Source organism: Vulpes lagopus, chromosome 18 (genome assembly GCF_018345385.1).
Source record: "Vulpes lagopus strain Blue_001 chromosome 18, ASM1834538v1, whole genome shotgun sequence".
In the NCBI taxonomy this organism is placed as follows: Eukaryota; Metazoa; Chordata; class Mammalia; order Carnivora; family Canidae; genus Vulpes; species Vulpes lagopus.
In genome coordinates this window covers 27,369,228-27,391,668 of record NC_054841.1, presented here as the reverse complement: position 1 = coordinate 27,391,668, position 22,441 = coordinate 27,369,228, and the positions used below count along the sequence as shown (strand labels likewise).

Sequence of the window (22,441 nt, the reverse complement as noted above, 5' to 3'; positions counted from 1 at the left end):
CTGAAAAACCACGGGCAAGACTAACAAACAAAGGAAAGGAACAAAATTTTACTAAGGAGGAAATTGGGAGGGGTGTTTTGAGCAAAAGTCCATTGCAGAAAAGCAAGAGTTCAGGGTGATAACAGTTTCTCATTGGTGGATTTACAGAGGTAGTGGATTTCTTGTAGGAGATGCAATGCACATCTTTCCCTGTTGGGGCCCATAGTTGATTCCTTCCCCTTGAGGACTCTTTGTTGGGGTGTGTAATGGACAAGTCTTCCTGTACCTGTCAGAGCTCCAGTGGTACCTGTCGGAGCTCCCCTTCCTGGCCTCCCCATTCAATTTTAGTGAGGCCTCCCTTGGTTACTTGGCTCACCCCCACTCAAGCCCATTGGCGTCCTAGGTCTTGGAACAAGGCGGACACACTCCCCCTCAGTGTCTTTGCAATTGCCATAACCCAAATATTTTTATGGCTTGCTCTCTCCCTTTAGTTTGGTCTTTACCCAAAAGTCTTCCCGGTCCACTCTATCTGAAATTTCACACACCCACATACAGCCAACATTTCATGTTCTCCTTCCTGGCTTCTTCTTCTTCTTCTTCTTCTTTTTTTTTTTTTTAAGATTTTTATTTATTCAGGGCAGCCTGGGTGGCTCAGTGGTTTAGTGCTGCCTTCAGCCCAGGGCCTGATCCTGGAGACCCGGGATTGAGTCCCACGTCGGCTCCCTGCATGGAGCCTGCTTCTCCCTCTGCCTGTGTCTCTGCCTCTCTCTCTCTCTCTCTCTCTCTCTCTCTCTCTCATGAATAAATAAATAAAATCTTTAAAAAAAAAAGATTTTATTTATTCATAAGAGACACAGAGAGAGAGAGAGAGAGAGAGAGAGAGTAGCAGAGATACAGGCAGAGGGAGAAGCAGGCTCCATGCAAGAAGCCCGATGTGGAATTCAATCCCAGGATCACGCCCTGGGTTGAAGGCAGGCACTAAACCGCTGAGCCACCCAGGGATCCCATTTTTTTTTCCTTCTAAAGAATGTATTACTATCTAATGGCATATTTTAATTATTTATTTTGGGTTTTTTGTCTGTTTCCCTTTTCCAGAGGCCAGGACTCTGGTCTATTTTGCTAACTGTATAATAGGTGCTCAAGGATTACATCTTAAAATGGATGAAGGCATTTCTGACTTCATCTAGGATCACTTATATTTGTCCGAAATGCATCCCTTAACACAGAGGTTCTCAATCTGGGCTATGCTTTCAAATCGCCTGCAGAGCTTTTAAAAATAGTGCTGTCCAGGCCACATCTTAGATCAGCTGATTCAGAATCTTGGGCCAGGCCCAGGCATCAGGAACTTACAACACTCTCTACCCTTCTAAGAAGTCAAGTTTGAGAGCCACTATTTTAACATTCCCTATAGGAGTTTTCTTAGTCTTTGTTTGAAGTCTTTAAAAAAAAAAGATTTTATTTATTTATTCATGAGAGACTCACAGAGAGAGGTAGAGACACAGGCAGAAGGAGAAGCAGGCTCCCTGTGGGGAGCCTGATGTGGCACTCCATCCCAGGAGCCCCAGATCACACCCTGAGCCTAAGGCAGATGCTCCAGCACTGAGCCACCCAGGCCCTGTTTGAAGTCTTAATTAGACCTCAGTCTTGATAGATATTTTCTTTTTTAAAAATATTTTATTTATTTATTCATGAGAGACACAGAGACACAGGCAGAGACACAGGCAGTGGGAGAAGCAGGCTCCATGCATGAAGCCCGATGTGGGACTCGATCCTAAGACCCTGGGATCATGCCCTGAGCCAAAGGTGTCCCATTGATAGACATTTTCACTGGGAGAATTCCAGCTGGCATCTCAGCACCTTGACAATAGCCCTCCATTGTCTTCTGGCTTCCATGGCTGCTACTGAAACGTCACCACCTGTCATTCTAACAGCTGTTCTTTCTTTCAACAGCCTTATTGACATACACTTGATATGCTATAAGAGCCACCTATTTAAAGTGTACACTTTAATGGTTTTTTTTTTTCACTTTAATGGTTTTTAGTACATTTACAGACTTCTATATACAACCATGGCCACAATCTAATTTTAGAACATTTTAATCACCCCTAGAGAAACCTTGTACCCATTAGCAGACACCCTGCCACCTGGTATCCTCCAACCCCTCAGCATTAATCTACTTTTGATCTCTGTAGGTTTTCCTATTCCTATATTAATTAAATCTTACAATGTGTGGTCCTTAGTAACTGGCTTCTTTGATGTGGCATTATGTTTTTGAGCTTCATCCATGTACTACTATTCTTTAGAAAGTAATCTGGTTTTTTTTTTTCCTCTGAGTACTTCTAAGATTTTTTTTTTGTCTTTTTGCATTTTCACTACGATATGTTTATGTGTGAAAATTTATAGAGTCTTTCTCTCTCTAAGTAATCTCTATGCCCAATGTGGGGCTCAAACTCATGACTCTGATATCAAGAGTTGCATGCTCTATCAACTGAGCCAGCCAGGCACCCCTAGAGAGTCTGTTGGATGTGTGGTTGATGTTAAATTTCTTTTTTTTTTTTTAAGATTTTTATTTATTTGGGAATCCCTGGGTGGCTCAGTGGCTTAGTGCCTGCCTTTGGCCCAGAGCATGATCCTGGAGTCCCAGGATCGAGTCCCATGTCGGGCTTCTGTGTGGAGCCTGCTTCTCCCTCTGCCTGTGTCTCTGCCTCTCTCTCTCTGTCTCTTATAAGAGACAGGCAGAGGGAGAAGCAGACTCCTCGCAGGGAGCCCTATGCGGGACTCGATCCCTGGACCTGGAATCACGCCCTGAGCCCAAGGCAGATGCTCCACCGCTGAGCCACCCAGGCGTCCCTGATGTTAGATTTCTAGCTCACTATTCTGTCTTTTGTCACATCTAGTCTGTAGTTTAAGCCAGCTTTTGAATCTGTTTTAATGTTTATTTTTAAAGAGATTTTATTTATGTATTTGAGAGAGTGAGAACAAGAGAGATCACAGAGGGAAAGGGAGAAGAAGACTCCCCAATGAGCAGAGAGCCTGATGCAGGGCTCCATCCCAGGACCCCAAGACCACCACCCAAGCAGAAGGCAGACAACCAACTGAGCCACCCAGGCACCCCTTAGCTTTTGAATTTTAAATTTTTGTTATTGTATTTTTTGTTTTAGAAGTTCTGTTGGGTTTTCAAATCTGTTGTCACTTGATATAAGTTCCTATACTTTGGCCACAGTTTCAAGCTTGTTATTTATTTCAGGGCAGTACACATTTTTCTTTTATAATCTGTGTCTGATAATATTGCCATCTGAACGCTGAGTGTTTCTGCTGGTTTTCTCTTCTGTTGCCTTGTTTTCCTCTGGTGGCCCTGCCAGTTTATGATGGTCATGGTCCCGTCAGCCTTGAGGTTACCTGCACAAATGTGTATTGAGGGCAGATTTTTTTTTTCAGGTGTTCTGGTTCTGTCCTTAGCCCTTCAAGGGCAGAGCTGGCACTCACTTCGGACATCCTTCATCCCAGTGGGTAGACTCTTCAGGCATCCAAACCCAGGTTCAGTCCCACTGTTCACTATCTGTGTGCCCTGGACAAGATTCCCCTTCTCTGGACGTTAGCTTCCCCTTCTGTACAATGGTAATCATGATGGTCCCTCCCTCCTGGGGCTCTTTTGAGGATCTGTGTCAGTTATTGCTTATTGATATCTACTGAGTTACCTTAAAATTTAACGGCTTAGAACAATAAACATGTAGATCTCACACAGTTTCTGGGGGTTAGGAATTTGGGAGCAGTTTCTGAAGTGGTTTTGGCTCAAAGTCTCAGAGGTTGTGGTGAAGATGTTGGCTGAGGCTTCAGTCATCTGAAGGCTTGACTGGGGTGGAGGATCCACTTTCAAGAAAGCTGCTCAGGGCGGCCCCGGTGGCGCAGCGGTTTAGCGCCGCCTGCAGCCCAGGGTGTGATCCTGGAGACCCGGGGTCGAGTCCCACATCAGGCTCTCTGCATGGAGCCTGCTTCTCCCTCTGCCTATGTCTCTGCCGCTCTCTCTCTGTGTGTGTCTCTCATGAATAAATAAAATCTTTAAAAAAAAAAAAAAGAAAGCTGCTCATACACATCGTTGGTGCTGGTTTGCAGGATGTCTAAGTTCCTTGTCACATGTATCTGTCCATAGGTCTACTTGAGTGTCCTTGAAACATGGCAGCTAGCTTTCCCAAGAGCAGATGATCCAGGTGAGCAAGGCAGGAGCCATGATCTATTTTATGGCCAAGTCTTACTCCTTCCAATGGGCAGCAGTTCCCATGACTGTGGAGGGCAAGGTGACCCCTGTATGGGAGGGAGGCACTACCACAACCCTGGGCCACGAGCTTCAGAATCTAACATGGATGCAACATGGGACCACATACAGCTTTGTGGTCCTTCGAGCATCGCACCTTCCTGCACACTACAGCAAGGGCATCCCCAGTGTACAGTGCCACACTGGGGTGTGCATCTTTGGCATTGTGCCACAATTGCAGTGTTTTATCTTATCTATACATGGAGGGCCTAGGGGTTCAAGAAATCCAAGAGGAAGAATCCAGCTACTTATGAAAATAACAAATGAGCCACTCATCTGGGTAATGGCTCCCTGGGTCTGAAAGATCCTTCTCTGGGACAAGAGTCAATATTATTGTGTCTTAAAGACATAATACACTTCTTACGGACTGCAAAAAAAAAAAAGTCATATTCTTTCATTTTCACAATATCCTATTTGTCTTACGCATCAACCCAGCTCAGGATGAGAGGAACTACACAAGGCCATGAATGCCTCATGTCAAGGATAGGTGGGGGGGAGGGGGTCATCTTAGAGGCTGGCTATCACATGTGAAATGAGATAGGGCATATAAAGTACTCAGAACCATGCCTGGCATGTGATGTATCCTCAGTAAACATTAACCATCCCTAACAAGTGTCCTGCTTTGTTCTAGCCATGTAGGATCTGCATAGCAACCACTTTCATTTAATCATTTGACAGATATTTAATTGAGGAGCTCAGTGTGCCAAGCACTGTTCTAGGAGCTGGAGAGACAGTTACGAACAAAGTATAGCCCCTGGCCTTATGTAACTCACACAAACAACAGAGATAGAATGTCACTCCTTGGTGACTCAGATGTGACCCCTGATAGAGCCCTCTCATACCTGTGAGCCCATCCTGGCATCATAGGCAGGTGGAACTTAGACCCATTTTATTCCTGGGTGGGGGTCAAACAAGCTGAAATGAGCTCTGAGTCCCCAAGGAGTCACGATTTCTCCAAATACAGAAGTTCTCCAAATCAGATGCTCAGTAGCATCACCCAGGGAGCTTGTTAAAATACACAACCCAAGGTGGCCTGACTCACAGGTCAGGAGAGTTTAGAGATCTGCCTTGTAAACAAGCACCCCAAGCCTTGCAAACTGGCCAACCCCATCTGAGACTCTGTTCTGCAGGCTTCAGAGGTACAGGGGAGGGCTGGCCCACTCTTACAAAGGCTCCAAGTCCAGTCTCAAAGGCAAGGCAAGGCTTAGTTACATGGAGAGGAGAGGAACAGGCTGGGGCCCAGAGACACCAAGCAATTTGTCCAGGAACACAACCTACAGGGTCAGTTTTATGTACACAGTGGTCAACTTCTTTAATCAAGTATATCTCGTGTTGTCTATTAAAATAAATAAGTAAATAAAAAGTCATAAATCATTTTCAGCTCCTTCCATCAAGAGGGAGAATCAGTTTTCCCACCCCCTGAATCTGGCTGTGTGACATGCTTTGGCCAATGGGACATTTGGTGGTGTAACACCAGCACAGCTCGCACATTGGCATCTGTCCTCTCTTGTGGCTTTTTGAAAAAAAAAAGACCAAGACCCAAGACCACCCAAGACCACCATGTGAAGGGGTAGGAGTTAAGCCTCTTGGAGGCCGAGACCTTTTGGAACAGAGCTGAGGCCCTGAGCCCATCCTTAGAGCCTGCTGCCTGACAGACAGACGACACACAGCCGGCAGCAAGCCTGGGCACCGACCTAGCTGCGGCTGCCCGCGACCCTGGGAGTGAGCCCACGGCACCCAGCCCACTTGGCCCACCCCAAGAATCAGGGACCATGAAGTTTTGGTGTTTGTCATGCAGCAAAGACTGCTACAGCCTCGTCACCAGAAGAGAGAAGTTTCCTCCTCTCACTTGGGGCAAATTTTCCTAAGTCGTGGTAATTAACACTACCTGCCCAACAGGACAAACTCCAAATTGCAAAAACCTCACCCAGGGAGCTTCACGTCTTGCTCAGTAAAATCCAGTGTGGAGGGCACCTGGGTGGCTCCGTAGTTGATCATCTCCCTTTGGCTCAGGGTGTGATCCCGGGGTCCTGGGATCGAGTCTCGCATCAGGCTCCCCGCAGAAAGCCTGCTTCTCCCTCTGCCTATGTCTCTGCCTCTCTCTGTGTGTCTCTCATGAATAAATAAATAAAATCTTAAAAAAAAAAAAAAAACAGTGTGAATCTGTCGGTCCTCCTCTATCTCATAGCTAAGGCTCCTAGCTAAAGGAACCAGGGCCTCAAGGTGGCTGTGTTAGGGCTGAGAGGGGTGGAGGGTCCCCAGGTCTCCAAGGCCCCAGCCCAGAAGGGATCTCCCGCAGAGGACACTCCTGCACACACTCCATTGGTCAGAACTACTCCTGTGACTGTACAGGAGGGCCGAGCAGGTAGGGGAGGACCTGGAATATTTGATGACGCCCACTTTAGCCTTGAAGAACCTACCACAGATGTAATTAGTTTCTTCAATTGTGTGGTTACCTGTTCAACGTCTGTGCTCAGCATTGGACTGAGACCTTGAGCAGAGGCATCATGTCTGTGTCCATCTGGCACGATGCCCAGCCCGCAGCCGTCATTCATAAAAGGAGTAGAATTGCTAAAATAAGTAAATAATTGGGCAGGCCACAATATTATCTTTTGTGTTTAGGTCCCAGTTATACAGAAAACCGCCAATTAAATCTCCTATAGTCCCTCACTTGCAGTAATATGTTTTACATTTAATATTGTAAAACTTTTATGATGATCATTATATGAATATAAAGAGAACATGAAAGGTCCCACTAATTGCATCAGGGATGTGGCCACAGGCATTACTTGGTCCAGAGTGGATTTTACATTTTTATGTGCCAGTTTTCATCTTTTTAAAGATTTTATTTATTATTTATTGATTTATTTCCAAGCGCAAGCAGAGTGAGTGGCAGAGGGAGAGGGAGAAGCAGATTCCTTGCCGGGCAGGGAACCCAATTCGGGACTCCATCCCAGGACCCTGGGATCATAACCTGAGCCAAAGGCAGCAACTTATCAGACTGAGCCACCCAGGTGCCCCTTATGTGCCAGTTTTCATGAGGCAGCCTCTGAGCAGCCCTATCAAAAGTCCCCACTTCAAGGCAAAACCAGGTGAGTCTTTTTCTCTGTTGTGTGGTCTTGGATGAGCCTTCTCTCTAAACCACATTTTTCTTACCTGTAAAATGACAACCGAATTCATAGGGTTAGTGTCAGAATTAAATGCGTTCCTCTGTGTAATGTAGATAAAAGGTTGGCACAGTACCTGCCACTTGGCACCCCCATTTTTTAAGATTTTATTTATTTATTCATGAGAGAAACAGAGAGAGAGAGAGGCAGAGACACAGGCAGAGGGAGAAGCAGGCTCCATGCAGAGAGCCCGACGTGGGACTCGATCCCGGGTCTCCAGGATCACACCCTGGGCTGAAGGCGGTGCTAAACCGCTGAGCCACTTGGGCTGCCCGGCACCCCCATTTTATATGAGTTTGTCTCCCTTCCCTGTACTCTGCTGGTACTGGGGAGGACACTCAGCTTGTGAGGAATGGGACCTGTTAATTTGTGTGGTTCCAACTGTCTGTTGGAAGCTGAGAGGGAAAAGAAGAAAACTTGAGGCCCTGTCCCCGGCAATCTTGGGTGCATAGAGAGAAGGCTGTCTTGTCCCTGTCTATCAGTTAGCTTTTGCTGTGTAACAAAACACCCCAAAACTCGCTGGCTTAAAACAAGATCACTTTACTTAGCTCATGGTCCTGTGTCAAGTCTTCTGGTTGTGGCCAGCCTGACTGATCTGTGCATTTGCAGACTGGTGGCTGGATGGTCTAGCATGGTCTCCCTCATGTGTCTGCAGCCAGCAGGCTATTGATCAGGACACTTCAGTTCTTCTTGGGCTTTCTACCACTGCCTCCTCCCAGAATTTGACTTTGCTTAGGTGACTGCCCCTTCCACATGGAGCATGAGCCTCAGGAGGGCCACACCCACCTGCGGCTGGAGGGTTGGCATGGCTAATTAGGGTTTCGGTTACTTGCAGCCAAAAAGGACCCTAACAGAAACACTACTGCCTCCAGAAGGAACAGAGGGAGCACGCAAGACCCCCCGGGCTGCAGGGAATCTGTTCTCGCGAACTACTCAGCGGAGGTGGAGACATAAGCCTCTGGCCTCACCACGGGGCAGGGAAAACTAAGAAGAGATGGGGAGGAGAGACTAGAAGAAATGTCCAAGAGACATTAAAATATCTCATAATTCCTTTATTAGGCACAAGGTAAAAATATATTCTTATGGCAAAAAAAAAACCTATAGTGTTGATCCAAAACCCAGAATAGAGCTTGGGACTTTCCAGGAGGTCAGGGAGAAGACCCTGCCTCCTCTGTCCCCCAACTCTGGTGCTCAGGCTAGAGGTGGAGAGCCATGGAGCCTCCTTCCAAATCACTCCTTGAGTTAGATGAGGACCAGCCTCATAGTTTGAACTGGTGAGCTGCCAGCCTGAATCCTTGGCTTGGGCCTGAACAGAGAAGACAGAGCTGCTGGGAGCACGATTCCTAGACCTGGGCTCTGGAGAACTGACCTGAGTTGCAAGGGGGAGGCCTGGAGCCTTTGGCACAAGGATTGTGAGAGGGACCGTCCCAGGTCAGAAGTCATGACCTGGGATGCATGGAAAAGTGTTGTGAACTCTGTGAGCAGTTTTCTCTTCCGTTCACTGTGTTCTCAGTACCTAGAACACAGTTTGGCACCCAATGAGCTCCCTAGAAGGGGTTTGTTAAATGCAGAAGCCTGTGTATACAGGTGTGAGGAACCACACAGGTGTGCATGCAGCACACTCCACACATGCTTCTTCCTTTCTTCCTTCTAGAAGGCACTAAGGTTTGGCTCAGTGCAAAAAACAAAAAAAGGCAGGAGAGAGCTTGGAGATACCCCAAACTCCATCCACTGTTTGCGGCCGAGAGTCTAGGCCTACCTAGCCATATAGACCCGCTTCTCCTTCTCCCTCCTCTTCCTCGGCCTCCTCTAACCCTGGCCCTTCGGGGACCACCTGGTCAGCCTCCCACAGGTGGGATCGGGGTGGAGCTGAGGGGATCGGGTCCTCTCGCAGCCAAGGGTGCAGCAGGATGCCCGCGGCTGTGAGCCGCTCAGCTGGCTCCCGTCGGAGGAGGCAGCGGACCAGGCAGCGCGCGGGAGCCGAGAGGCCCTCAGGCAGGGCAAAGGCACCGCGGCGGATCTTGCCAAAGAGCAGGGCAGGCTCTGAGTCCTGGAAGGGGTAGTGGCCCGCCAGCATGGTGAAGAGCGCCACGCCCAGGCTCCAGACATCGGCGGCCTTGCCCGAGTACGAGGCCCTGGAGCTGAGGATCTCGGGCCCCACGTAGGCTGGGCACGCGTGCTTGTCCCACAGGGAGTCGTCGGGCCCGGTCAGCACACAGGCGTCCTCCAGGTTCTCCAGCACCAGCTTTGTCCTGTGGCAGGTGGAGACAGAAGGGTCAGCTCTCATGGGGACTCCCATGCCGCCACCCCTATCACCCCCTTTAAAAAATATTTTTTATTTATTTATTCATGAGAGACACAGAGAGAGGCGGAGACACAGGCAGAGGGAGAAGCAGGCTCCCGGCGGGGAACCCGATGCAGGACTCCATTCCGGGACCCTGAGATCACGGCCTGAGCCGAAGGCAGGTGCTCAACCAGAGACACCCGGTGTCCCCACACTATCACCCTTAATGGCACCCAGTTTCTGAGCTCTGGCTGGCATTTGGCAGAACTGAATGGTTGATTAATCACATTTTACCCAGATCCCTGGGTGGTGCAGCGGTTTGGTGCCTGCCTTTGGCCCAGGGCACAATCCTGAAGACCCGGGATCGAATCCCACGTCAGGCTCCTGGTGCATGGAGCCTGCTTCTCCCTCTGCCTGTGTCTCTGCCCCTCTCTCTCTCTCTCTGTGTGTGACTATCATAAATTTTAAAAATCACATTTTACCCATTTTACCATTTTAAGTCATTTCTCAAGGCCACAGAGCAATTCAGTTTGAACTAGGACTCTGAGAGGAGCCCATTTCCAATAGTCCCTTGGGGAGGGGGCCGAGGGGGCCAAGAACACTAAGCCTCTCCTTAACCAGAGGCAAACAGGATCCAAGCAGGTAATAAAGTGAGAGAAATAGAAGTGCAGACCATGCCAAACACCTCAACACAAACCCTGCCTGAAAGGGCACGGCTCACAACATTACAGTGGATATTATGGCGTGTCCCCTGGGTACCTGACCCAGAGCCAGACTCATTACCTGGTGTGTCTCATTTCGTCCTCACAGTCCATCTCACAGCCCCAGCTCTCACCTACTAAGTGCCATGGCTGTGAACCTCTCACCATTCCCAAGGTGGCCCCATGTTCCCATTTTTCCCCAAGAGAAGCCAGAAATCAGATTTTAATGAAAAATCCCAGTTTTCAAACGTTGGCAGCCAATTTCAATCAGAAACAAATGAACAGGGCAGCCGAGGTGCCTCAGCGGTTTAGCGTCACCTACAGCCCAAGGTGTGATCCTGGGGACCTGGGATCGGGTCCTGCGTCGGGCTCCCTGCATGGAGCCTGCTTCTCCCTCTGCCTGTATTTCTGCCTCTCTTGCTCTCTCTCATGAATAAATGAATAAAATCTTTAAAAAAACCCACCAACAACAAATGAACATGTAAATGAGGCAAAAAAAAAGTGTGTGTAACCCATTTGCAACTTCCACTTTAAACAATTTCCACAGAGCACTCTGGGTTACTTTAATAATAAACATTGTTACCAATGTCATTTTTTAAAAAATTACCACTGCTATTAAGATTATTCTATGACACCATTTCCTGGGTGTCCGCTGGCATTTCACAAACATTGACCAATCTTGTGAATCATAGCTCTGGGTGGTGCTTGGCCCATTTTACAGATGAAAAAAATCAAGGCTCAGGCAGGTGAAGCCATTGTTCAAGACCAAAGAGCAGATAAAAATGTAGAACCAAGATTCAAAGCCAGGTCTGACTCCACCAGCCCTCTTCTATAAACAGTGCTTCCCAAACTATTGCCTTAAAAAGACAAAGAAGCACTTTTTCACCTTGGCAGGCCTGTGGGTGATGAAACTTGCCCTAAGTTCAAAATTATTTGAAGCTGTGTATTAGCTTAAAAATCATTACAAAATTTACATTCTACTTCTTACTAAAGGATGTGCCTTATGAATAAAATGTAGAAGGAAATAGAAAATCACCTTTAGGTAAGCATTACAGTAGTAACTGCTACAGGCAAGGTGGATGCCCTGTGAAATCCGTGGGTAAGTTTGAGGAGAAACAGTATTTATACTCATGGCCTCGAAGTACCTGTCCAAGGTATGTATGTGTGTATGTATGTATTTTTAAAATTTTTAAAAAAGATTTTATTTAGTTAGAGAGATAGAGAGACCACAAGCAGGGGGAGTAGCAGGCAGAGGGAGAGGGAGAAGCAGTCTCCCCCCTGAACAGGGAGCCAGATGTGGGGCTTAATCCTAGGACCCTGTGATCATGACCAGAGCCTTAGGCAGATGCTTAACTGACTGAGCCACTCAGGTGCCCCAAAAGGTAAATACTTTTTATTTATTTATTAAAGATTTTATTTATTTATTCACGAAAGACACACAGAGAGAGGCAGAGACATAGGCAGAGGGAGAAGCAGGCCCCATTGCAGGGAGCCCAATGTGGGACTCGACCCCAGGATGGGGTGATCACATTCTGAGCCAAGGGCAGACGCTCAACCACTGAGCCACCCAAATGTCCCAATACCTTTTAATTACAAAGGCGGTTGAGTGCCTGCCTTTGGCTCAGGGCATGGTCCTGGGATCAGGGATCGAGTCCCACATCAGGTTCCTACGTGGAGCCTGCTTCTTCCTCTGCCTGTGTCTCTGCCTCTCTCTCTCTCTGTGTGTGTGTGTCTCTCATTGAATAAATAAATAAAATCTTTAAAATTTTTAAATACTAAATATTTAATTATTTTTTATTTATTAAAATTAATTGAAATTAATTAATTTAATTAATATTAAAATATTAAATGATCAATGACTCGATTCAGGGTCTCCAAGATCATGCCCTGGGCTGAAGGAGGCACTAAACTGCTGAGCCACCCAGGCTGCCCAAATAAAATCTTTTTTAAAAAATTACAAAGGGTAAATTAGGAATGTTACAGTAGAGAAACATGGCAGAAACCACCTTAACCAAATGACTGAGGTTAACATCATAGTACTATGTATCACCACGTGTCTCCTGACAAGACATGCTGAAAGGGGCCTATCACTCTTGTAGTACTCTTCTTTTTTTTTTTTTTCTTAAGATTTTATTTATTTGAGAGAGAGAGCACACGTGTGAGCGGGGGCAGGGAGAGGGACAGAATCTCAAGCAGACTCAGCCCTGAGGACAGAGCCCCACATAGGGCTCCATGCAGGACTCGATCTCATGACCCTGAGATCATGACCTGAGCTGAAACCAAGAGTTGGATGCCTAACCAACTGAGCTACCCAGGTGTCCCAATTTCTTAGTTTTGATAGTTGTTCTGTGGCTATGTGAGAAGGTAACATTAAGGGAAGCAGGTGAAGGAGATATGGAAACTCTTTGCACTATTTTTGAAACTTTTCTGAAAGTCTAAAAGTATTTCAAAAAGTTTAAAATGTGCAATGGGGGGTGGTGCCTGGCTGGCTCAGTTGGAAGAGCATGCGACTCTTGATCCCGAGGTCCTAAGTTTGAGCCCGATATTGGGGGTAGAGATTACTTAAAAAAAATCCATTAAAAAAATTTGCAATGGGGTTGCCCTCCTTCCCTCACACAAAAAATCTTGAAATGCAACCCATGCTCCTGATGGACATTCATGTGGACCTGATAGGCTAGCTGTGCTCCCTGATGCCCCCTGCACACCCCCAGGGTGTGGGGGAGGGGAAAGAACACCAGCTCTCCTTCTGCTCTCTCCCTCCAAAAATCACTGATTCTGTTTCACAGAAAAAGTTCCCAGGTGAGGAACCTTAGGGCCTGTGGTGGCTTGTTGTCTGTGACCATGACATCCTGAAAACATCTTGACAATGCAGCCCTTGCCCTTACCAGTGGGGAAACAGGTCCAGAGACCCTAGGTCACCCAGAGTCAGCAGGTAAGTCCTGCCAGGCCTCCCACTTCTTAGGGTGGATCAGGACCTCTCTGGAGTCACATCTGGGCTCTGCTATTTATTTAGCTGTGGAATCTTGGGTGTTGCTTGATGTTCTGGGCCTGTTTCCTCACCTGGCCTATGGGAACAATAATAGTGCCTCCCTTATATTTGTAAGGATCCTGGCAGAGTCAGACACTGTAGCCAAGCTCTTCATCACTGTCAGCTACTATGACTGTCACAGAGGCCATGCTCCAGCCCAGGGGCTTTCATTAGGCGGGAGCCAACCTGTCCCTGGGTACCAGGCAGAGGTGCTAGTCCCGGCTTCTCCGTTCTGTGTGTATCTAAGTCACTTTGCCTTCGTGGGCCTCAGTTTCCCCATCATGGCCCATCTCCTCAGGATGTCTGTGATGAGGGTCTCTGGGACCACACTCACCTCTGGTGGTCGGTGAAGACAAAGCGCCGCAGCTTGAGATCGCGCAGGACCAGCCCGTGCTGGTGGCAGTGCGCCAGGGCCGCGGCCATCTGGCGGAAGAGCGCGGCGGCTTCGGGCTCCGGGAGGCGGCGGCGGCGGCGCACCAGGCTGTGCATGTCCCCGTGGGGCCGCGGGAAAAAGGTGTAGAGGTGGCGGGGACCCGCCACGACGTCGGCGGGCCGGGCCACGTGTCCTTGCGGGGGCAGTCGGGAGTAGGGCTCCAGCACGGCCAGGGCCTCGCCGACCGGGTACACCTGTGGGCGGGGCACGGCGTGAGCGCAGGTGCTGACAGGTGGCAGGTGACAGGTGGAGGCCGGGCTGGCCTGGGAACCAGTCGCAGCCAACGGCTTAGGCCCTGGCTTAGGCCCTACTGCGTGCGGGGCCCTCCAGCAGCCAGCCACTCCACCCCAACCCGGCTGAGAGGCCAGGCAGCCAGGGAGTGGCAGGCTGACACCCCACTCCATGCTCCATTGTCTGCGCTCTCCCCTGCAACCTTATATGGCCTTGAACTTCAGGTAACTGGGAAATAGGAGGCAACCCAAACGAAAATAACCCCCAAGGCCAGGGCAATCCAGGAGAGCAGAGAGCGCACAAGTCACTTTATCACGGTCCTCACAGCTCCCATTCTCTGGGATTCACTGCCTGCCCGTCCTCTCATTCACTGTACACGCAGGCACTGCACGGCGGCCTGGGCCAGTGCCAGGGATCCAACTGGACTGCCAGCCATGGACCCTGCCCTCCTGATGTCCAGAGTCCCATACAGGAGATAGGAAACAGGCCAAAGACTAAATATTCACAAATTCTGATAAACATTGCAAAGGAAGCAAGAAGGATGATGGAACAGAGAATATGTTGAAAGGGGCATGCACATATTTGAAAAGGAGTGGTCTAGGGGATCCCTGGGTGGCTCAGCGGTTTAGCACCTGCCTTCCGCCCACAGCGTAATCCTGAAGTCCTGGGATCGAGTCCCACATCAGGCTCCCTGCATGGAGCCTGCTTCTCTGCCTCTCTCTCTCTCTCTCCATATCTCTCATAATAAATAAATTAAATCTTAAAAAAAAAAAAAAGAAAAGAAAGAAAAGAAAAAAAAAGAAAAGGTGTGGTCTAAAAGGGATTCTGGGAAAGTGACCTAAATGATGCCATGGGATAAGCTTTCCAGGTGGGAGACCTGGGCAGTGCAAAGACCCTGAAGCAAAAAAGAGCTTCAGCTGTTCTAGAAGACCAGCCCAAGATCATTTCAGCTAGAGTAGGGTAAAGGTGGGAAGAGGGGCAGTGGTGAGTAGGGTGAGGTTGTTGGAAAATGTGCTAGGGCCTTTATGGACATCAGATAGAAAACTCATCACAGCCCCTGAAAGGTGTGTTCTGTTTTACTGGTGGTGAAACTGATGTTGAGAGGACGGTCCTTTGTTGGAAGCCATACAGGGGATCAGAGGCAGAGCTGGGATACTCAGTTTGTCTGTTTTTAAACCCTTCCCATGTTATTCTGGCTATGCCACACAGAAAACAAATAAATAAGGCATATACATCTTTAATACATGAAAAAAAATGTAAGCATGTCTTAAAAAAAACAAATAGGGGATCCCTGGGTGGTGCAGTGGTTTGGCGCCTGCCTTTGGCCCAGGGCGTGATCCTGGAGACCTGAGATCGAATCCCACGTCAGGCTCCCAGTGTATGGAGCCTGCTTCTCCCTCTGCCTGTGTCTCTGCCTCTCTCTCTCTCTGTGTGACTGTCATAAATAATAAATAAAAATTTAAAAAAACCCAAATAGTTGGGTGGCATGGGAAAAAGAATCCAAAATATAGAGACTTTCCTTTTTTTTTTAAATAATAAATTTATTTTTTATTGGTCAGAGACTACTTTCTTTTTTAAGTCAAGGCAAGCACATTCCTGCTCTGTATATTTGCCCTTGCCCGTCCTGCTTCCTGGGTGCTCTTCCCTAGGTACCCAGGGGGCTGGCTCCCCCAGCTCACACAAGTCACTGCTCAAATGTCACCTCCTTGGAGAGTTCTTCCTGCACTAAAATCACCTGCTCTCCCACGGTCCCTGTCCCCCTCTCTCCCAGCTCCTAGCTTTCTCTCCAAAGCACTTATGGCCACCTGGCACAGGATCACCCTTCCTTTGTGCAATATTTTACTTATTCCTGTGGTTACTGTCCATGTCCTCCACTAGCACATCAGCTTGATGAGAGCAGAACTCTATTTTGGAACCACGGCATGGTGGATGGCACATAGGGTGCTCAATGAAGGTTCGTTGAATGAATGAATGGGTGGTAATCTACAGACAGGAAAATGATCCTTCTACACACTGACCAGAAAAGGTGATGTGGAAATGGCAGGTCAGCCCCACAGCTCACACTACCATGGGGACAAGCACATTCCAGATCTCCCTAAATGTTTCTGAATAACTGGGGCTATGAGAAAGCATGGCGCTTCTGGTTTGAGCCTGCTTTGGTCACGCCATTCAGCACAGATGCCTCTCCCAATAGGAACAGAAGAAAACCTGTAATGTTGCAGGGGTTCCTTAGAGCACTTGGGGCAGAGCCCTGGGGACCTGCATCAGGCAGCCCAGAGCCCAGGTAAAGCTGATGGCTGGACCATACGTCTGCCTCTATCACCTTGCCCACTGCAACCCCCATCCAGCAGGAACCAGCTGCCACTGCTCCCTAGGTGGAAGCTTAGGTCTACTTCCTTCTCTGCCATTCCCAAGGGGACCCAGGCCTCCTCCTTCCCTTCCCTAGTGTACCTGGGTCTTCTGTATCTTCCTTGCCCTGCCCACCAGAAGCCAAGCTGTCCTGCTTGTGTCTGAAACACATGCCCTAGCACGGGGCCACAGCCCTGAGCTGTCTCACCTCTGACACCCCCTAGCTCTAGGACCACAGTTTTCTGAGCCTCAGTGTCCTCTATCTACAAAATGGGCCTAATAATAGTAACTACCGTGGAGCCTGTGTGAAGATGAGAAGAGATTATGAACACTAAACCATCAACATAGTACCTGGTGCACAGTAAATACCTGGGTTTTTTTTGTTTTTTTGTTTGTTTGTTTTTGTTTTGTTTTGTTTTTTTAGTAAATACCTGTTATTATAGTTCTTTACCTCTGTCTTTTTAGGCTATGACCTGCCAACGTCCTATGGGCCTGACCCTGCCCATCTCCTGATTTCTGACAGGAACCCTGCACTTTGCCCTAGAAGCCAAGCCCGATACTAAGTGATTTGGTGCTTGGCTCTCCCCTCTTGACCTCAGTCTTTCCATCTGCCAGATGGTCACAGGGTAGGCCCAATGACCTCCAGGGTCCCAGGCATTCTGATGTCTACTCCACCTCACCCTTACCTAGTGTGAATATCTTCAGGGGCTCCCCGCAGCCCAGTGTGAGCTCCTCTCTCATGCTTTCACAACCAGTGGCTGCCAGCCCTCATCTCCTGCCCCTCTCTGCTCTGGCCATGGTGAAGTCCTTTGAATCCTCTGATGCCCCATACTCTCGCTCCTCCAGGCTGCCTCCCCTGCCCGGACCTCCATTCCCCTACTTCTCCCTGGCTAACTTCTGCTCATCCTTTTCTAACATCCCCCTTGAATACATTGGAGGCTCCTGTTCTGTGCTCCCCTGGCCCCTAAGCACCACCCCTGGGGCACGTGTCATACTCTAGGGCCTAAGCTGTGAACTCCTCCAGGGCTGGTAATGTTGGGTTTACCTCTCTGGTCTCAGCCTAGCCCAGGGCCTGGCAGAGAGCTGGGGGCTCACTGGCTGCTTCCTCAATAAACACAGGAAAAAAGTAACTTACGGACCCCTCGGCCTTGACAATCCTCTGGAGCCACGGCCCATTCCAGGCCGCTGGGATACTAGGAGAGAGCGACCGCAGGGGACTTACCTTGCAGGTGTACTCAGTGCCTGTGGGGCAGTGCAAGGCCCGGTAGGCACGGCCACCTTCCTCGGGTTCCAGGAGGATATAGGGCCCAAGTCGGGAGGCAGTGGTCACGGGGAGGGCCCGGGCCGGAGCAGGTGGAGGGCTCAGGGGTGGTGGGCAGGGGGGCAGCTTGGACTGGGGCCCACTTCCAGCTGGTTTCCGGGTGGGACACTCAGTGTCTAGCTCATTGTCCAACTTGAACCGCTTTCTCCTGGAGGGGGCACCCGCAGCAGCAGCCAGGGGGGTGGCTCGCATCTACAAAAAAGGGGAAAAAGCACTGAAGGGAAGCCGTTTGGTGGCCCTACTCTTCCCTCGCTGTCATGGGGGGTGACTAGGCAGTGTGCATTAAACCAACAAATGCACTCCTTGACTGAGTTTCCCAGGTCTGGGAATTTATCCTCCAATTAAAATGCTCACCAAAAAATTAAACACCCAAAAGGCTGTTCAGGAGAGTCTTATATCTTATAGCAAAAGGTGGGAAACACCCCCAAGTGGCCAGCAGTAGGGGGCTGGTTAAATATGGTATAGCCACACGACAGACTACTATACAGCTCTGGAAGGGGACAGGAAGCTCTGTACACACCCATGTAATGATGCAGGCATAGTCACCCCGGACCCACGTGATACAAACAACTGAACATCCATCATTAGGGAACTGGTTAAATAAATTACATGTTTCATCCATTATATGAAACAATTGTACCATTTAAGATTGAGAAAACTTTTATTTATTTATTTAATAATCTTTATACTCAACATGGGGCTCGAACTCACGACCCCAAGATCAAGTCACGTGCTCCTCCAACTGAGCCAGCTAGGCACTCCAAAATTGAGACAACTCTTCGGGAGCACCTCTCTGGCTTGAGCATAGGATTCTTGATCCCAGGGCTGGGAGTTCAAGCCCCATGCTGGGTATACTTAAAAAAAGAGAGAAAAAGAAAAACTCTTTATGTGCTAACTGGAAAGATGTCCTAAGTGAACTGTTAAATGAAAACAAAAACAACAAAAAAGAAGAAACAAAGTGGAGAGATGGACTTAGTGGTAGTGAGAGGGAAGAAGAGGGACTTTGCACTCCAGCAAAGTGTCACACAAAGGCAGGCCCGGTGGCTTGGCGGCTTAGTGGTTTGGCGCCACCTTCAGTCCAGGGTGTGATCCTAGAGGCCCGGGATCAAGTCCCTATATGGAGCCTGTGTCTCTCTGTCTCTCTCTTTTCCTCTCTCTGTTTCTTCCTCTTCTGTTTCCTTTCTCTGTTTCCTCTCTCTGTCTCTCTCTTTTCCTCTCTCTGTTTCCTCTCTCTGTTTCTGTTAAAAAAAAAAAAGTGTCACACAGTGCAAGGAGCTAGGACCTGTGACTGGGAGGGAGAGAGGGATGATGAATGAATGACGTATGTACTGAATGTATATATAAATGTAAGCTCTAGAATGAATATATTATCCAAAGAACAAAGCAAACTGCTAAACAATATACCTGGAGATGATCTTATTCTTGTAAAAAAAAAAAAAAAACCCACCAGCATTAAAAAAAAAACTTCATATTTGCATATATGTAGATATGTAAATGTACAGGACAAATTCTGGAATGACCCAGACTAAAATGGCCACAGTAGCTCCTGGCCTTTTGGGAGGACTCCAACAGAGGAAGGGATTTGGTAGGGAGGCAAGAGAATTTTCAGTTTCAGTAGTTTAAAATAAAGATTCTGCATTAATTTATTGCTGAGTATTTCAAAAAAGAGTGTATTTTTTTTTCAAATGTGAATTTTACTATTGCCTGATGGCCCAAGAGTGATCAGAATCACAGGTCAATGTGCAGAGTTAGTCCATAGACAGCTAGGTTTCACCATCAGGTAAGAAGTAAGGCAAGCAGGGGAGGCCTCTCAAAGGCCCCAATTCATTCAACTACGGCGGAAGCCATCAGCAGGGCAGCTGTATAACTGTGTATGCGGTGGATGGAGGAGACTGCAATGGCAGTCAGGGCAGAGAAGTTCTCTCTAGGACCCATCTGCCTACCCATTCAGGATCCAGATGAGGGACAAGGAGCCCAGGTATAAGACATTAGCAGGATATAGACTTCAGCCCAGTTAAAGACTTTCCCAAAGGTCGGGGGCAGAAAACATCTCTCAGAGACCATTCTCAAACTGAGGGCCACGTACTCCCAAAAGCATGGGATGCCTTGGGAAGGACACTCCACATTGAGTGAAAGGCCATAATCCCAATGTGGTAAGAATGAAACAGCAGGTGGCTGTTTTCAGATATTCCTAATCCTGGCTCAGACTTTTCCCAGCTGGGTAGCTCTGGGCAAGTCCTGCAGTCTTCCCCAGCCTCAGTGCCCTCATCTGTAAAGAGGGAGCAGGATGCAAAGTCCATATGATTTTTTGCGATGATGAAATAAAAGCACAAATAATTTAGTGACCCTGTTGCAGGGTGGGTGTCAGTAAATGATCACCACTGTCAGCCCATTGCTACTACTATTCATAGCCGGAGGTCCTTCAGTGCTCTCCTTGAGACTGTGGCTGGGGCGGCTCTCCTGTGGCCACATCAGCACACCAGGCTGCTTGGCCATATCCATGCCTCAGAGGTGGGTGGGGCTTGGGATAAGCTCCATGGGGCAGGTGGAGTTACTGTAACTGAGCAAGGGACTTTGCAGACCACACTGCAGGACTAGAATCTCCACTGTAGGATGGAGCAGCCCCCAATATCTACCTCTTGCTGTTCCCTGACACCTCTAGGGGAACCAGGGCAGGTCATACCAAGCACACACTCACAGAACCCAGAGCAGACAGGTGTACACACACCTCTCAAACGCACAGGTTGTCCAAGCCAGCCAGCTGAGACACCACATTAAGGGCAGAGGGGGGGATCCCTGGGTGGCGCAGCGGTTTGGCACCTGCCTTTGGCCCAGGGCGCGATCCTGGAGATCCGGGATCGAATCCCACGTCAGGCTCCCGGTGCATGGAGCCTGCTTCTCCCTCTGCCTGTGTCTCTGCCTCTCTCTCTCACTGTGTTCCTATCATAAATAAATAAAAAAAATTAAAAAAAAAAAAAAGGGCAGAGGGGAGTTAAGTGACATCGTTAAGTGACACGCATCTCGTCCTCTGTGGACAAGCGTGCAGGCATACACACACACTCGCCGCGCACGGCGGACAGCAGTAAGGTCACAGGCAAGGTCTGACACGTGCCCCATCCCCCCACGGGCCCTCGCCCCGCCCTCCCCAGCCCGGCTCCTCCCGTGGGAGCGGAAGCGGCGGGCAGCGGGTGTCCTGAGGCCAAGGATTCAGCGGAAACGGAGCGGCGAGAGGCGGAGAGGCTACGGAGGGAGGCCGGCCCAGGGCTGCGAGAAGGGGCGGACCTGGGCCCCAGCCCCTCACACCGGGGTCCGCAGGGGCGAACCGCACACGCGCGCAGTACAACCCGCACCCCGCGGCCGCAGCGCCAGGTGCGCACCTGCGGCCGACGCTCCGTGCGCTCTGGGGTCCCGCACCCGCGCGCGGCGTCCTCGCTCCACTCGCCCTGCACCCACCCCCAGGACACCCCAGCGCGGCCCCAGCGTGTCCCCCGCTGAGCGGACACCTGCCACCAGGTGCGCAGCCCTCCCCACCGGCCGCACCGGCCGCCGAGACACATCCCCCCAACCCCGCAGGCTCACTCTACAGTGACACAGACCGTGCAGAGTCCCCAGCGACGCCCACGGGCCCCTCACACACGCCTTCCCCCGCCCCACACTCACCTTTCGGGGCGACACTCCCACATCTCCGCCCGCCACCCTCAGCCCCCGGGAGACCGCCGCCGCCACCTTCGCGGGTGCGCCCCTCCCGCCCGCCCGCTCCCGGCCCCTCTCGGGCCCCGCTGGGTACCTCTACCGGGCGTGCGGCGGGTCCGGGGTCGCCCGGGCTCTCCCACGTGGCCGGGGGCCCGCTGCGACGCGACTGAGCTCGGGACCCCGGCCCCCGGCAGCCGGACACGTGCGGAGCCGCCCGCGCTTCCGCTGCGAGTGTCTCCCGGCGCCCGCGACGGCCACGGCCCCGGCCCCGGCCCGGGTGATGCAAACCTGGGCTAATCGGCCGCCGCCTGATGCGCTCAGGCCGGGGATTGCACCATCCCCGGGAGCCCCGCCCCCGCGCGCCCCGCCCCGCCCCGCCCCTCTCGCCTCACCCGGACTCCAGGGGTGCCTGGGCTCCGCCTCCTCCCCCACCGGCCCCGCGCAGACCACCCGCCCCCCGCCACCCCCCCGCCTCTCCTTATCACTTTGGAAAGAGCTTATCTGAGCCTCAGTTTACCCGTATATGAAATGAGGGAGGACATCCTTCCATCTCAGGATGCAGAGGAGAAAAAGAGCAAACTGTGACAGTTCCCGGGTGCTTTCCTGTTTATAAAGAACCTTTGCTTGATTAACCTTTAGGAGGACCCTGGGCAGGCAGGAAGCTCTGCTCCCCCCATCCTACAGTGAGGCCCAGCGCTGGGAAAGCAGCCCTGGAGCTTTGCAAAGACTGCAGACTTAGGAGCTGACTCAGGACTCAGAAGAACTAGTGTGGTCCCTTGGGGAGAAGACCTGAGCTGGGGCAGGCCTCACAGCGTTCTTTGGAGAGAGGCGGTGCAGCCTCATGGTTAAGAGCCAGTGCCCTAGAACCAGCCTGCCTAAGAGTGCACCCCTAGCTTTCCACAGATGCACTGTGCAACCTCAGGAAAGCTACTTCAAACCCTGT

At 50.0% G+C, this 22,441-nt stretch overlaps 1 protein-coding gene across 3 annotated transcripts; it reads right to left on the bottom strand.

Annotated features, from left to right (window-relative positions):
* Positions 1–8,495: 8,495 nt before the first annotated feature.
* On the bottom strand, positions 8,496–21,819 carry TRIB3 (tribbles pseudokinase 3). 3 transcript variants are annotated; one of them, XM_041733535.1, is made up of 4 exons: positions 21,593–21,819; positions 17,707–17,997; positions 13,806–14,098; positions 8,496–9,710 (listed from the first exon to the last, which is right to left on the bottom strand). In XM_041733535.1, exons 2-4 carry the CDS (start codon positions 17,995–17,997, stop codon positions 9,218–9,220), a joined length of 1,077 nt encoding a protein of 358 aa, XP_041589469.1. In that variant the 5' UTR covers positions 21,593–21,819; the 3' UTR covers positions 8,496–9,217. The 3 variants fall into 3 exon arrangements, with proteins under 3 accessions (XP_041589469.1, XP_041589471.1, XP_041589470.1); XM_041733537.1 differs by lacking the exon at positions 21,593–21,819 and adding an exon at positions 20,630–20,684; XM_041733536.1 differs by lacking the exon at positions 21,593–21,819 and adding an exon at positions 20,534–20,672.
* Between the last annotated feature and the right edge of the window lie 622 nt (positions 21,820–22,441).

What these genes read in the sequence shown, in the direction of transcription:
- TRIB3 (XM_041733535.1), bottom strand. Translation starts at nt 17,997, where the DNA reads ATGCGAGCCACCCCCCTGGCTGCTGCTGCGGGTGCCCCCTCCAGGAGA. An exon ending in GCACTGAGTACACCTGCAAG is followed by an intron (nt 14,099 to 17,706) that starts GTAAGTCCCCTG and finishes CCCCGCCCACAG; the next exon opens with GTGTACCCGGTCGGCGAGGC. An exon ending in GTCTTCACCGACCACCAGAG is followed by an intron (nt 9,711 to 13,805) that starts GTGAGTGTGGTC and finishes CACCTGCCACAG; the next exon opens with GACAAAGCTGGTGCTGGAGA.